This window comes from Hemiscyllium ocellatum, chromosome 45, assembly GCF_020745735.1.
Source record: "Hemiscyllium ocellatum isolate sHemOce1 chromosome 45, sHemOce1.pat.X.cur, whole genome shotgun sequence".
Classification (NCBI taxonomy): domain Eukaryota; kingdom Metazoa; phylum Chordata; class Chondrichthyes; order Orectolobiformes; family Hemiscylliidae; genus Hemiscyllium; species Hemiscyllium ocellatum.
In genome coordinates this window covers 787,629-803,206 of record NC_083445.1, presented here as the reverse complement: position 1 = coordinate 803,206, position 15,578 = coordinate 787,629, and the positions used below count along the sequence as shown (strand labels likewise).

Sequence of the window (15,578 nt, the reverse complement as noted above, 5' to 3'; positions counted from 1 at the left end):
AAATTGCATCTCAGTCAGAAGATAGATTTTGCCTTTAGTATACAATTTATCGTCAAGAGAAGTTGGGGAAATCTGTATTTCATGGTATCAGGACCCAAAGCCCTTCATAACTAATAAATTATTATTCATATTTAGTCATTGTCATATAAAGGAACATGGTACCCATTCTTTCCTTCCTAGAAAGTGGGTCTTACTGGTGGGTCAGCTTTTATTGTCCATCTCTAATTGTCCTGGAGAAGGTGGTCATGAGCCACTTATTTGAACCACGGTAATCCATTTGGTTTAGCTTCAGCCACTATACTGTTAGGAGGGGTGTTCTAGGATTTTTGCTCAGCGACAGTGGAGAACGATGATGTATTTCCAAGTCAGGACGGTGAAGGGCTGAGAGAGTAACTTGCAGCTGCTAATGTTTCAATGTAGCTGCTGCTGTCTTGACCTTCTAAATAGAAGTAGTGATTTTGGAAGGTGCTGTGGTTGGACCCTTGATGAGGTACTGCCATTCATCTTGATGATGGTACATACTGATGCTACTGTGCATTGGAAGTGAAGGAAGTGAAATTGAATGTTACGGAGAAGGTGACATTCACGTGGGTGGCTTTGTCCGGGCATTTCAGGAGATGCAACCATCTGGGGAAGTGGAGAATATTCTATTACATTTCTGACTTGTGCCTGCAAATACGAGAAAGGCTCTGGGGAGATGGGATGAGTTGCATAAATCCTAGCCTCTGATCTGCTGTTGCAACAACAAATATATTTGGCTGGTGTAGTTCACTATCTGATAAATGGTAATCCCCAAGATGTTGTTAATAGAGGATTCAGTGATGTAATGTCATTGAATGTCAAGGGAAAACATTTAGATTTGCCCAGTGTTGGGCATATCCATTGTCTTATGTCTGTGAGTGTGAATGTCATTTACCCACGAGCACTCTAAACCTGAATATTGTCCAAGTTCTTCTGCATTTGGATCTGCCCAACATCAGTAACTGAGGTGTCATGAAAGTTGTTGAACATTGTGTAAGTAAAAGTGCAACATCCCACTTCTGATGTATAATGGAGGCATGGCCATTTATGAAGCAGCTGAAGAAGGTTGGGGCCTAGGACACTACCCTGAGGAACTCCTACAGAAATGTCCTGGAGCTTAGATAACTAACCTTCATAAACCACAACTATCTTTCATTGTGCCAGGTGTGTCTCCAAACAGTGGGGAGATTTCTGTCTGCCAGGGCTCTTTCATGCCACTCTTGGTCAGGTTCTCCAATGATGTCAAAGACAGTCACTCTCGCTTCATCTCTGGAGTTCAGTTCTTTTGCCTGTGCTCTGGACTTGACTGTGTGGCCATAGTGGAACCCACACTGTGTGTCTTTGGAAATTGTAAGGTATTATTCCATGTGAATGACTATGTTGCGCTATTCATAGAATCATGGAATCCCTACAGTGTGGAAACATTGCTTGACTTGACTAGACTGTGAAACGGAGCCTTCCACATCCATCAAAGTTTTACCTGCACATCCACCAATATCATTTATTGTATCCGTTGCTCCCGATGCGGTCTCCTCTACATTGGGGAGACTGGGCGCCTCCTAGCAGAGCGCTTTAGGGAACATCTCCGAGACACCCGCACCAATCAACCACACCGCCCCATGGCCCAACATTTCAACTCCCCCTCCCACTCTGCCGAGGACATGGAGGTCTTGGGCCTCCTTCACCGCCGATCCCTCACCACCAGACGCCTGGAGGAAGAACGCCTCATCTTCCACCTTGGAACACTTCAACCCCAGGGCATCAATGTGGACTTCAACAGCTTCCTCATTTCCCCTTCCCCCACCTCATCCTAGTTTCAAACTTCCAGTTCAGCACTGTCCCCATGACTTGTCCGGATTTGTCCGAGCTGCCTAGCTCCTTTTCCACCTATCCACTCCACCCTCTCCTCCCTGACCTATCACCTTCATCTCCTCCCCCACTCACCCATTGTACTGTATGCTACTCTCTCCCCACCCCCACCCTCCTCTAGCTTATCTCTCCACGCTTCCAGCTTACTGCCTTTATTCCTGATGAAGGGCTTTTGCCCGAAACGTCGATTTCGCTGCTCGTTGGATGCTGCCTGAACTGCTGTGCTCTTCCAGCACCACTGATCCAGAAATCTGGTTTCCAGCATCTGCAGTCATTGTTTTTACCACCTAGACTGAGAGACAGTTCTCCCAATTTTAACACAAGCCCCAAGATGTTGAAAGGGAGGAGTTTGCAGGATAGACAGGGCTGAGTTTCCAGTGTCTGGGTCAGTGCCGGTTTCACTCCTTTGTTTATACTTTGTTGCAGTTTGGTGCAACTGAATATCTTGCTAGGCCATTTCAGATGGCAGTTCAGAGTCAACCACTGTTGCAGTGCATCTGGAATCACATGTAGGCAAGATCAGATAAAGATAGCAAATTTCCCTCCCTGAAATACTTTGGTGAACCATATGAGTTTTTGCAATCATTGACAATGGTTACATGTTCACCATTAGACTAGCTTTTTTATTTGAGATTTTTTATGCGCACAAGGTCCCCCAATTGTAATGAGATGAAAGAACACATTATCTAAGATTAGATAATCATAGCCAGAAGAATTGCTCTACTTTTCTACAAATACTTTGAGGGTAGTACAGTGGATGTTGTCAACATGGAGTTTGGTAAGCATTTGACAAGGTCCCACATGGCAGACTGGTCAAAAAGGAAAAGCCCCTGGGATACAGGATAATGTGTCACACTGGATCCAAAGTTGGTTTAGTGGCAGGAAACAAAGGGTAATGGTCCCACGGCTGCATTTGGAAATGGAGAGCTGTTTCATGTGGTGTTTCACAGGACTTTGTGTAGGGGCCCCTGCTATTTGTTTTATACATTAATGATTTGGACTTGAACATGGGGAATACAATTGGGAAATTTGCAGACAACACAAAAATTGTCATGTTGTGGATAGTGTAGAGAATAGCTGTAAACTCCAAAATGATATAGTTGGTTTCGAGGAGTGGGCAGGAAATGGCTGATGGAGTTCAATACATTTAGGGACATGACACAGTAAAAGGAAATACATAATAACTGCAAATATACTGAGAGGGGTAGATGAAGTGAGAGATCTAGGCATGCAAGTGCCCAGCTTCCTAAAAGTAGCAGTACAGGTAGATAAACTTGTGAAAAACATATATAGAATTTTCCCCTCCATTGGCAGAGATATATAATATTCCACAAAAGTGGGGATAAAATGATGAAACTATATAGAGTATTGTGTGCAGTTCTGGTCACCATATTATAGAAAGAATGTAATTTCACTGCAGAGAAGATTTAATAGAATGTTGCCAGGACTTGAGAAATGTAGCTACGAGCAGAGATTCAAGAAGTTAGAGTTGTTTTCCTTGGAACAGAGAAGGCTGAAGGGTATCATGATTGAAGGACGTATAATTGAAGGGTAGAGAGAGAGAAGAGACGGGAGGAACCAATTTTCCTTGACCTTTTTAAAAACAGTTATGGAGAAGGCTAGGTCTGGTCCACAAGTTCAAGTTTCAAATTGAGGCATGGTCACTTTTTTTAGATTAGATTAGATTCCCAACAGTGTGGAAACAGGCCCTTTGGCCCAACCAGTCCACACCGACCCTCCGAAGAGTAACCCACCTAGGTCCATTTCCCTCTGACTAATGTACCTAACACTATGGGCAACTTAGCATGACCAATTCACCTGCCCTGCACATCTTTGGACTGTTGGTGATATTAGACAGGAACTTTGAAAGAGTTGACTGGGATAGCTGTTTGCAGGTAAAGGGACATCAGGGAGTTTTTCAAAAGCAAGACAACAAGAGTTCAGGGCTGGTGTTCCTATTTGTGTGAAGGGCAAGGCTTGCAGAAGTAGGGAACACTGGATCACTAGAGATATTGAGGCTCTGGTCTAGAAAAAGGAGGAAGCATATGCCAGGTATAGACAACTGGGATCAAATGAACCCCAGGGGATGTAGGACAACAATGAAGAGGGAAATCAGGAGGGCAAAAAAGGGACACGCGATAGCTTTGGCAGATAAAGTTAAGGAGAATCCAAAGAGATTCTATAAGTATATTAAGGGCAAAAGAGTAACTAGGGAGAGAAAAGGATCTCTTAAAGATCAACAAAGTCGCTTGTGTTTGGAGCCACAGGAGATGGGTGAAATCCTAAACAAATGTTTCTCCTCAATATTTACCATGGAAAAGAACTTAGATGCTCGGGAACTTGGGGAAATAAATAGTGATGTCTTGAAAAAAGGCCACATTACAGAAGAGGAGGTTTGCCATTTTTGAGAAGATTTGTAGCTCAAGTTGAGGTTGAGGTTGTAAGTTTGCTCGCTGAGTTGGTAGATTTGTTATCAGGCATTTCGTCATCATGCTAGGTAATATCAACAGTAAGCCTCCATTGAAGGGCTGGAGTTATGTCCCACTTTCCATTTGTGTGTCTTGGTCTGTTAAGGTAGGTGATATCAATGTTTCATTTCTTCAATGGAGGCTCATTGATGATGTTGCCTAGCTTGGTGATGAAACGTCTAAGAACAAACCTACCAGCTCAGGGAGTAAACTTGCAATCAGAAGAGGAGGTACTGGAGGTCTTAAAACACATCAAGATAGCTAAATCCCTCTGGGACCTGATCAAGTATATCCCAGGACTTCATGAGAAGCTAGGGAAGAAATTGCAGGCCAATCATGGAGCCATGGGTGAGGTGCTGATAGACCAGAGAGTGACTGATGTTGTGCCATTATTTAAGAAAGCCTGTAAGGGAAAATCAGGAAACTACAGACCAGTGAGCCTGATGTCAGTGATGGGTAAGTTGTTGGATGGATTCTGAGAGACAGGATCTACATGCATTTGCAAAGGCAAGAACTGATTAGGGATAGTCAGCATAGCTTTGTGTGTGGGAAATCTGTCTCACAAATTTGATTGAGATTTTTTGAAGAAGTGACCAAGAAGATGAACGCAGAGCGGATTTTAACAAGATCTTGGATAAGGTTCTGCATGTTATACAGTTTAGGAAAGTTACTTCACGTGGAACCTAGGGAGAGCTAATCAACTGAATACAAAATTGGCTTGTCAGTAAGAGACAGCGAGTCGTAGTAGGGAGTTGTTGTTCAGACCGGAGGCCTGTGACAAGCAGTATGCCACAAAGATTGATACTGACTTCACTGTTGTTCGCCATTTATATAAACAATTTGGAAGAGAAGATAGAAGGCATGGTTAGTAAGTTTGCAAATGACACCAATATAGTGCACAGTGAAGAAGGTTAACTAAGAGTACAACAGGATCTTAATCAATTTGGCCAGTGGACTAAGGAATGGCAATGGAGTTTAATGCAAATAAACACTAGGTGTTCCATTTTGGTAAGATGAAATAGTGCAGGACTTACACAGTTAATGATAGGGAGTGTTGTCGAACAGAGAAATCTAGAGGTGCAGGTACACAGTTTCTTGAAAGTCCCTCCCTAATGGTACTGTGGGTAAACCAACAGCAGGTAGACCCGTAGGTTCAAGAAGGCAGCTTATCACTATTTTTTTCAAGGGGAACTAAGTTTGGCAATAAATGCTGACTAGCCAACATTGCCCAGATCCCACAAATGAATAAAGAAACATAAAATGGCATTTGAAGTAGATGGTGGTGAAGAAGGCATTTGGCACTCTTGCTTTCGTTGATCTCGGTGCTCTGAGTGCAGGAGTTTGGTCCATCATGTTACCTCTGTACAACATATTGGTTAGGCACATTTGGAGGAATGCATATAATTCTGGTCGCCCTACTATAGGAGGAATGTTATTAAACTGGAAAGGATGCAAAAAAGATTCACAAGGATATTAACGAGACTGGAAGGTTTGAGTTAAAAGGAGAGGCTGGATAGGCTGTGACTTTTTTTCCATGAAGCATAGGAGGCTGAGGGATGACCTTACAGAGGTTTATAAAATCATGAGGGGCATAGACAAGGTGAATTGCCAAGGTCTTTTCCTGAGGGAAGGGGAGTCCAAAAGTTAAGGGCATAGGTTTAAAGTGAGAAGGGAAAGATTTAAATGGGACCTGAGGAACAAACTTTTCACACAGAGGTTGGTGCATATGTGGAACGAGCTGCAGGAGGAAGTGGTAGAGGCGGGTACAATTACAACATTTAAAAGACATTTGGACGGATACATGGATGGGAAAGGTTTAGGGTGTTATGGGCCAAATACAGGCAAATGGGACTAGTTTGGTTTGGGAAACTTGGTTGGCATGGACGAGTTGGGCTGATGGGTCTGTTTCTGTGCAGTATGACTATATGATCCAGGAAGTTACAAGCCAATGTTATAAGCTGTTTCTGGTTCTAATATTTGAATGCTGGTTATGCTTTGTTTTCTTGGGAAAATTACTGAGCTAGATGTAGAGTCATAGAGGTCTGCAGCCCAGAAGAAGGCCCTTTGGTCCATCGAGTAAGCATCAAACCCATTAAAATCACAATGGTAACTGTCAAGTGAGAGAACAGAAATTTGCTGTCCCATACTTCTGTGTTTATAATTCTCCACAGTGCACTTTATTTCAGAGCTTACTCATCTCCCTGAGAAGAGAATTCCACCTGAGGAGAATGCTCACAGACAACAGAACCAAATCTCCATGGAGGGCCGTAGAAGTGACCCCCCTCCCAGATTGCATGGAGGTGAGGAAAAGCACTACAGTCAAACAATAGTGAGTGAAACTTTAAATGTATCACAGTTTAGGAACATTGTAAGTTAGCACATTCTCCTTTCACCTTGCAGGTCAGCTTCCAGAATGTATAGAGGGACTAATCAGAATTTTTAAGGGCCACCACGCCTTAGGCGAGGGAAGAGGAGAGTCCTTTATGGTAACCTCAGCTGGTGTCGGAATTGACCACATCCTGTTGGACTCACACTACTTTGCAAACTTACTGTCTAGCCATTGAGCTAAACTGATAGGCAAATTATAGGCTTTGTAGAACTTTAGTTGGGCCACATTAGGAATATTGCATACAGTTCTGGTCACCAAGCTACCAGAAGGATGTGGATGTTTTGTAGAGGGTACAGAAAAGGCTTATCAGGATGTTGCCTAGCATGGAAGATTTTAGCTGTAAAGGAAGGTTGGATAGATGGGTTTGTTTTCATTGGAACACAGGAGGTTGAGGGATGACCTAGATTGTAAATGGCGTGGATAAAGTGGAAAGTGTGGAGGTGTCAATTACATGGGGACACAGCATCAAAGTGAAGAGGCAAAAGTTTAAAAGAGATGTGCAGGTAAGTTTTTCACACAAAGGATAGAGAGTGCCTGGAATGCGCTGCCAGACGTAGTAGTGGAAGCAGACACAATAACAGCATTTAAGGAGCACTGAGACGAATACTTGAATAGGAAGAGAATAGAGGGACTAGGCAAAAGTGAGGACTGCTTATTCCTGATGAAGGGCTCCTGCCTGAAATGTCAATTTTCCTGCTCCTCAGATGCTGCCTGACCTGCTGTGCTTTTCTAGCACCACTCTAAACTTGAGGGAATAGAGGGATACAAATCCTGGAAATGAAGAGTTTTAGTATGGAAGGACAAAATGTATAGGCGCAGGCTTGGAGGGTCTGTATCCAATACTGTATTGTTTTTTATTTTAAAGTGCTGGAGAAACTCAAGTCTGGTAGCATCTGTGGATTGAGAAAGAGACATTTCTCCAGTACTTTCTTTGTTTTAGATTTCCAGCATATGCACTATTTTGCTTTTTTTAATTCCAGATGGCTTTATTAATTCAAATTCACCTTCTGCCAATTGAAACTTTGTCCCCAGCACATTATTTGAGGCTCTGGATTACTAGTCCAGTGACATTACGGCTATGCCACTGTCCCCATCTTACTTGCATTGCTAAAATTTAGAGAAATACAGTACTGGTTATATAAGACACCTTTTATGACATCAGACAAATTAAGTGAGTTTCTTGAAATGCCGTAATTGTAAGAGAGGAAATATGGAAACTTGTAAACAGAAAGAAAATAATTATGTTGGTTGAGAGGTAAATATTAGCTCAGACATTAATGAGAACTTCCTTGTGCTGCTGTAGATTTGTAGCCTTTGATTTTTGACTTTTACCTCAGCAAACATTTTGGCGCTCAGCCTTATCTCAAAAGTGCTGAATTAAAGTACCAACATAGACTATATGGTGAATTTTTTGTCAAAAGTCATACGACACCAGGTTATAGCTTTCGGAGCGTTGTTCCTTCGTCAGGTGAAATTTTTGTAGTTTCTGACTTCAAGGCAGAAGTATTACTTCTGATCCATGACTGACACCTTGGCAGTACTATAAGGGGCCATGTTTTGTTTTCCTTTTGAACTGTAAAATGGAAGAAAAGTCAGAAACTGCTATATTGATAATATATCAGGAGTGCTATGCAACTTGAAACATCACATGGGGCACATTTTTGGTTGGACAAGACGAGGGTGTTTTTGGAGCAGTGCGATCACTCTATTATTGAGACAAAGTAGCTTGACGGCATTGCTAAAATCAAAAGAATTGTGGGAAATAGCTCTGCATTTTGCAATCTGGAGTTTTGATCTTCAGCATTTTGTTTTCAATATCTGTGTTTCCCATCTATAATATTTGTGTCAAAGCATCTGTCTTTAATCTATCCTATTTGTAATAAATACATTGATGGGTGTATTTATGACTTTAAAGGGGTATAGTTTAAGTTGCAAAGTAGATGAGTAATCTTTTTCCATTTGTTAACAAATAAGTTTGTTTACACTAAATAGTTATTTTCCTGTTTTTGACAAAACAAGGTGTGAATTGGCTTTGTCCTGAACAGCAGTTAGTCAGGTAAATTGATCATCATGGTGTTTTAAAGTGGGTACCTAGACATTTGTGATGGTTTGTGCAATAGTGGGGCTCAATTATTGGCACAGTCTTCCCAGTAACTACTTAATGGGGCAATGTTTCCTCCTTTGTCATGAAAGTGCTGTCTTTTATTTGAGTTATGGTTACTTTAGCCTTCTGATAAAGCCTTCTGATAATTCTTCAAATTGGGGCTTTTCTTAGAGTCATAGAGTCATACAGCACAGAAAGAGACCCTTTAGTCCGACCAGTTCATGCCGAACATAAGCCCAAACTAAACTAGCCCCACCTGCCTGCTCCTGACCCACATCCCTCCAAACATGTCCTATTTACGTACTTATCCGAATATCTTTTAAATGTTGTGGTTGTACCCACATTGAGCCTGCCTTTATCATATTTCCTCGTACCAGGCAGAATCCTTGTAGAACTGTGCTGTATTCCCTTCCAGATATCTTTGGCCTGAATTTGTTTCATCTTTTAATATTATCCATAAAATTGGACCCCATCTCCAGCTAATTTTAATCAAATAAACAGTAAATAGCATAATAACTTCTTGAACACTATCTCACAATTCCGACTACTGAGAAATGAATTTGAATTCCTGCCTTGTTTCCTTCCTTCAATCCCTGTGTTTAAAGCAATTTGCTATCCTCCCCCTAATCCCGTGTCCCTTCCTCCTGCATAGCACTTTGTCAATGATTTTGAAAGTCGATATACGCCACTATATCAACTCAGAATTTCTCAAGTTTGTCAGTCATGGTCTTCCTTTCTGAAATCTAATTTTTAGAATTATTTTTGATTTAGCTAGGTATTTAATTATTCTGATGGAAAGAAATGAGTGAAATATGTGTGGCATGTTTCTTTCTCTTAATGTTAGCCAAAACATGTCACATGCAAAACCTAATTCACTTTACCTGGAATTATCTGTCAGCATGGGAAAACTGTTCAAGTAGGAAAACAGTCAACCAAAGAGTAAGGTGGCCAACTGTCATGCCATCTGGTCATTTTCTTAACTCAATATTTTTAAAATTTTCCTTATTTTAGGTCACCCAAGGAAAGTGCCACAGTTCCCTGGAGGAGAGCAGCTGAAAAGCAACCAATTGCAGCTCAGGCGTAAACGTTACAATTCCCATGCTTTACGTGAGTAGCACAGCGTCATTTTTGTGTAAAATACAAGTTAAACAAAGTATGCTGCCAGTGAAATAAATCTTTTAGTAAGCAGCATGAAGGTGGCACTGCATGAAAAGCAGTAGGACTGGGGTGCTGAATGATGGTAGAGATTGGGATTAGAAAGAAACTATGGAAGTAACAGCAGGAATTGTACACAATGCAATGCAATCTTAAGGATAGCATAACCATTGTATCGGCTGAACAGAAACTGCAGTGTCAGTATAGCGATTTTAGAAATTAAACAAGTGTCACATGAACAGCTCAGAAACTATAGAGACACAACCTAGATTATAATGTTAGCACAGAAATCACAGAGATAGCACCTGGATTATAATGTTAACACAGGGATCACAGAGACAGCATCTGGATTGTAATGTCACACAGAGATCATTGAAACAATTCAATCTACAGGATTTTAAAATCCACATTTTCTTGCAACTACTGCTACTTCCTGATTCACCTTATCCTTTAATATTTTCAATTTTTTTCCACACTATGACTATCACCTTGTATTCTCTGCTGGGAACTTCAGAGCAATTGTTGAATATTTGATGATTCTGAATTAAGAAGTAAAAATGAAATGAATGCAATGACAGGGTTAAAAAAAATCTAAATTGGATTGTGTTACCACACAGAGGCGAACCCCTCTGTTAAGTAAACCAAACACCTAGAAAAGCTCACCTCACCTCATAATCATTTAAATTATGAATGACAGAAAACTCCCAAATTCCACTATTTAAAGAAAATAATATCAATTTATATTCTTACTCTAAAAGTAAGGTACTCATTAAAGTTACATCAGCTTAATTTCAAAACCACATGGCGTCTGTCTTCTTATGTGTTTTCACTTTTCCAGCTGCTGATCTGTCTAGGTCGTCGTCTTTCTTTTTACTACGAGTATGTTTCACCTGAAAAGGTGCCTTTGGTAGAGAGTGTTTTCTAATTTCTTTGAGAGCAAGATGTTAAGATGGGCTCTCCAGCACTTTCTTTCTCTATGCAGTTGCTGTCTGACCAATTTTCAAGTTGTCTGCATTTTTATACTCCGCCTCAATATCGGATCATCTCATTGAACCAATGTTGACAAAACAATAAATTCAAAATCAATTGAGTTTTGGTATCCTGGGGCATAATTTAAACTGATTGGTTAAATTTGAATTGTTGTGAAAACAGCAACAAAGCTCAAGTATCTATTTCACAACCAAATGTTACGTATTTTCCATTTTCCAATACATTATGGGACTGCCATCTGGTCATATACACAGGTGCTTGTAAGCTCTCAGTTCAGAACAGCACTCTCTCTCCCATGAAAGTAGAATGCATGCCTTCAACCTTATAACAATTTGTTTTGCTTATTTTGTTAGCACTGTTTTACTTTTTTATTTGCAGATTCTATAGGTGATGAAAACCGTTTAAAGAATGAGGATGCAGTGGCTGGACACAAAGAATATTATTTGCCCAGACCGCCTCCTAGAATGCATCCACATGTGTATGAAGGTGCGAAAAATTTATGGTTATAAGTATGCAGAGGAGTATTCACAGCTTGTAGGAGAGAAAAGTGATCTGTTTTTTTCAAATATCACTGAATCAAAGAATTGTTAAGGTGCAGCAGTATGCTGCTTGAACCAACACTTCTACACCAGTTCACAGTCTCTTCAACTCACTGTGTGTGTTCTAACCATGATGCTATTCTAAACCAATCCCATCTGCCTGTAATGGCCCATATCCCCTTTATTCTCTGCCTGTTCATGTGTCTGTCTAACTGTCTCTTAAACATTGCTATCATATCTGCTCCATCACCTCCCTGGCAGCTCATTCAAAGAACCTACTACTCTCTGTGTTTTAAAAAAAAATCTGCCTCGCCCATGTCCTTTAAACTTTCCCTTCTAACATTTGTTGTGGACCAGGCCAGAGCCCCGCAAAACATTTCAAGAAGGTAGCCCAGATCCTAACTTTTCTAGTTGTTTAAAGCAGATATAAGACGGATATTCCAGGAGTGATGCAGCTAGTCAAACAACTCAGTTTTAAACAAAACAGAATTTATTTACAGACTACTGAATGAAACATGAACAAAAGAGAACAGAATATAGAATAACTTAACCTAACTGAAAACCCAAACGACTTTATCGCAACTTAATGATGCTGTTCTAATTTCCTGCAACATCCCCATAAAGACCCCTTGGCAAAAATGGTAAAATCAAACACAGGTTCTTACAGGAGAAATGCCAACGATGAATCAACTAGAAAACCTCTGTTCAATCAGGGACCTTTTTTCCCAGCAGTCTTCTTTGACCAGCAGCTTCAAACTAAGCCAACCTAGAAAAACAAAACCTGAGCCAGGAGAACTGGCCACTCCCCTTTCGTTTTTTAAAAAAAGCCTTAAAGGCCTCCTCTGATTGTCGACTTAGGCAGTATCTGTTAGCCATTAATAAAGTAGTCAGTTCAGACATATTGGTACCTCTGTCTTTACAACCCCTCTTGGAAAAAACAAGGGCGAAATAAACTTGTTAATGGGGCAGCATCATCACATCTTAAACATATGTGCTTTAATATTTGACATTTCCACTCTGGGAAAGAGACTCTTACTATCCACCCTGTTCATGCCCCTCATATTTTATAAACTTCTATCAAGTTTTCCCACAGCCTCTGATGCTCTAGCAAAAACAATCCAAGTTTGTCTCTCATTATAATTAAACAGTCCAATCCAGGCGACATCCTGGTAAACCTCTTCTGCATTGTCTCCAAAACCCAGATTCTCCATATAGTGCAGTGATCAGAACTGCACACAGTACTTCAAATGTGGCCTGACCAAAGTCTTATACAGATGCAGCATGACTTGCCAACTTATAGTCAATGCCCAAATGATGATGGCCGACTTGAATATGCTGTCTTTACCACCTTAACCACCCGTGTTGTCACTTTCAGGGAACTATGGACTTGGACTGCAAGATCTCTCTGTGAATCAATGTTCCTAAGGGTTCAGCCATTTAGAATTAGAATCTCTATAGTGTGGAAACATGCCCTTTGGCCCAACAAGTCCACACCGACCTTCCTATAAGTAACCCACCCAGACCCATTCTACCCTATTACTCTACATTTACTCAACTAATGCACCTAATCTTCACATCCCTGAACACTATGGACAATTTAGCATGCACATTTTTGGATTGTGGGAGGAAACCAGAGCACCCAGAGAAAACCCACGCAGACACAGGGAGAATGTACAAACTCCACACAGATAGTTGTTCAAGGCTGGAATTGAACCCGGGTCCCTGGCACTGTGAAGCAACAGTGCTAACTACTGAGCCGCAATGCCGCCCCCGTACTGTTTCTACTTAAAATCATCCATCTACCATCAGCTATCCTCTTAGCCTTCTTTCCATGGAAAGCAATCCCAACATTTCTAATCTAACTGAAATTTCTTAATTCCAGAACCATTGTGATAATGGTTTTATGAACTCTCTCCAATGTATTCACGTCTTTCCAAACTGAGGAACCCAGAAATGTGCACAGTACTCGAGCTGAAGCCTAACTAGTATCATATATAAGCTCAGCATAACTGTCTTATATTCTATGCCCTTAGTAATATCGCCTTGAATACTGTATGTTTTATTATCAGCTATCTCTATCTGTCTTTCCACCTTTAATAACTTATGTATAGATGTGGCCAGGTGTCTCTGCTCTGTATCATTTTGCAGATGACACCAAAATTGGTGGCATAGTGGACAGTGATCTTGATCAGATGGGCCAAAGGGCTGAGGAGTTGCAGATGGAATTTAATTTAGATAAACATGAGGTGCTGCATTTTGGAAAAGCAAATCAGGGCAGCACTTCGAGTCATAGTGCCATAGAGTCCTACAGCATGGAGACAGGCCCTTTAGCCCAAACTGTTCTAAAGCCGAACAAAATGTCCGTCCACGCTAACCCCATTTCCCTACACTTAGCCCATATCCTTCTAATCCTTTCCTATCCGTGTATTTGTTCAAATGCCTTTAAATGTTAACATATCCATCTTAATCACCTCCACTGGCAGTTCATTTCATATGTATACCATGCTCTGTGTAAAAAAAAGTTACCCATCAGGTTCCCTTTTATTCTTTCCCCTCTAACCTTAAACTGATGCCCTCTAGCCCTTGATTTTTTTTTCTTGTTCATTTGTGGGATTTGGGCATTATTGATAACCCATCCCTGTTTACCCTTGAGATGGTGGTGGTGAGCTGCCTATTTGAATCGCTGCAGTCCACTTGCTGTGGATTGACCCACAATGTTGGTAAGGAGGGAATTCCAGGATTTTTGACCTGACGACTGTGAAGGAATGGCAGTATATTTCCAAGTCAGGATGGTGAGTAGCCTCGAGGGGAACTTGCAGGTGGTGGTGTTCCCAAGTTGCCCTTGTCCTTCTGAGTGGAAGAGGTCCTAGGTGTCTAAGGATCTTTGGTGAATTTCTGCAGTGCATCTGATAGATAGTACACATTGTGGCTCCTGAGCGCCAGTGGTGGAGGAATTGAATGTTTGTAGATGTGATGCCAATCAAGCGGGTTGCTTTGACCTGGATGATATCAAGCTTCTTGAGTGTTGTTGGAGCTGCACCCATCCAGGAAAGAGAGGAGTATTCCTGGGGTGTCAGGAGTGAGTTACTTGCCACAGTATCCCTCATCTCTGACCTGCTCTTGTAGCCAGTGTTTATGTGGTGAGTCCAGTTGAGTTTTGGTTAATGGTAATCCCAAGGATGTTGACAGTGGGGGATTCAGTGATGGTAATATCATTGAATGTCAAGGGGCGGTATTTAGAGTGTCTCTTATTGGTGATGGTAATTGTCTGGCATTTGTGTGGCGCAAATGTTATTTGCCACTTGTCAGCCCAAACCTGGATGTTGTCCAGATCGTGTTGTATTTGAGCACGGACTGCTTCAATATCTAGGAGTTGCGAATGGTGCTGAACATTGGCGAACATCCCCACTTCTGATCTTATGACAGAGGGAAGGTCATTGAGGAAGCAACTGAAGATTGTTGGGCCTAGGACACTATCCTGAGGGACTCCTGCAGAGATATCCAGGAGGTGAGATGACTGACACTCCACAACCACAACCATTTTCCTTTGTGATAGGTATGACTCTCTGATGCTCGGTACCACTGGAGGAGTCTGAGATGGATCAACTACCTGGCACTCCTGACTACAGGCTGTTGCGACTGTATCCGCCTTATCTTTTGCACTGATGTGCTGGGCTCCTCCATCATTGAGGATGAGGATTTTTATGGAGTCTCCTCGTCCAGTGAGTTGTTTAATTGTCCATGACTGTTCATGACTGGGTGTGGAAGGACTGCAGAGCTTAGATCTGATCTGTTTGTTGTGGGATCGCTTAGCTCTGTCTATGACTTATTGTTTATGCCGTTTGGTACACTTGTTGTCCAGTTTGGTAGCTTCACCAGGTTGACACCTCATTTTTAGGTATGCCTGATGCTGCTCCTCGCATGCCCTCCTGCATTCTCCATTTTACTAGGGTTGATGGTAATGGTTGAGTGGAGGCCATGATTTTGCAGGTTGTGCTGGAGAACAGTTCTGCTGCTGTGATGGCCCACTGCGCTTAATGGAT

The 15,578-nt window shown here is 41.5% G+C and overlaps 1 protein-coding gene across 1 annotated transcript in view; it reads left to right on the top strand.

The window, feature by feature from the left end:
• LOC132835837 (uncharacterized) overlaps nucleotides 1-15,578 on the top strand; it is a 51,666-nt gene that overhangs the window by 279 nt on the left and 35,809 nt on the right. The window contains exons 2-4 of the mRNA XM_060854934.1: nucleotides 6,530-6,658; nucleotides 9,863-9,958; nucleotides 11,375-11,482. Of these exons, the coding sequence (XP_060710917.1) occupies nucleotides 6,530-6,658; nucleotides 9,863-9,958; nucleotides 11,375-11,482 (333 nt within the window). The remainder of the gene's footprint in view (nucleotides 1-6,529; nucleotides 6,659-9,862; nucleotides 9,959-11,374; nucleotides 11,483-15,578) is intronic.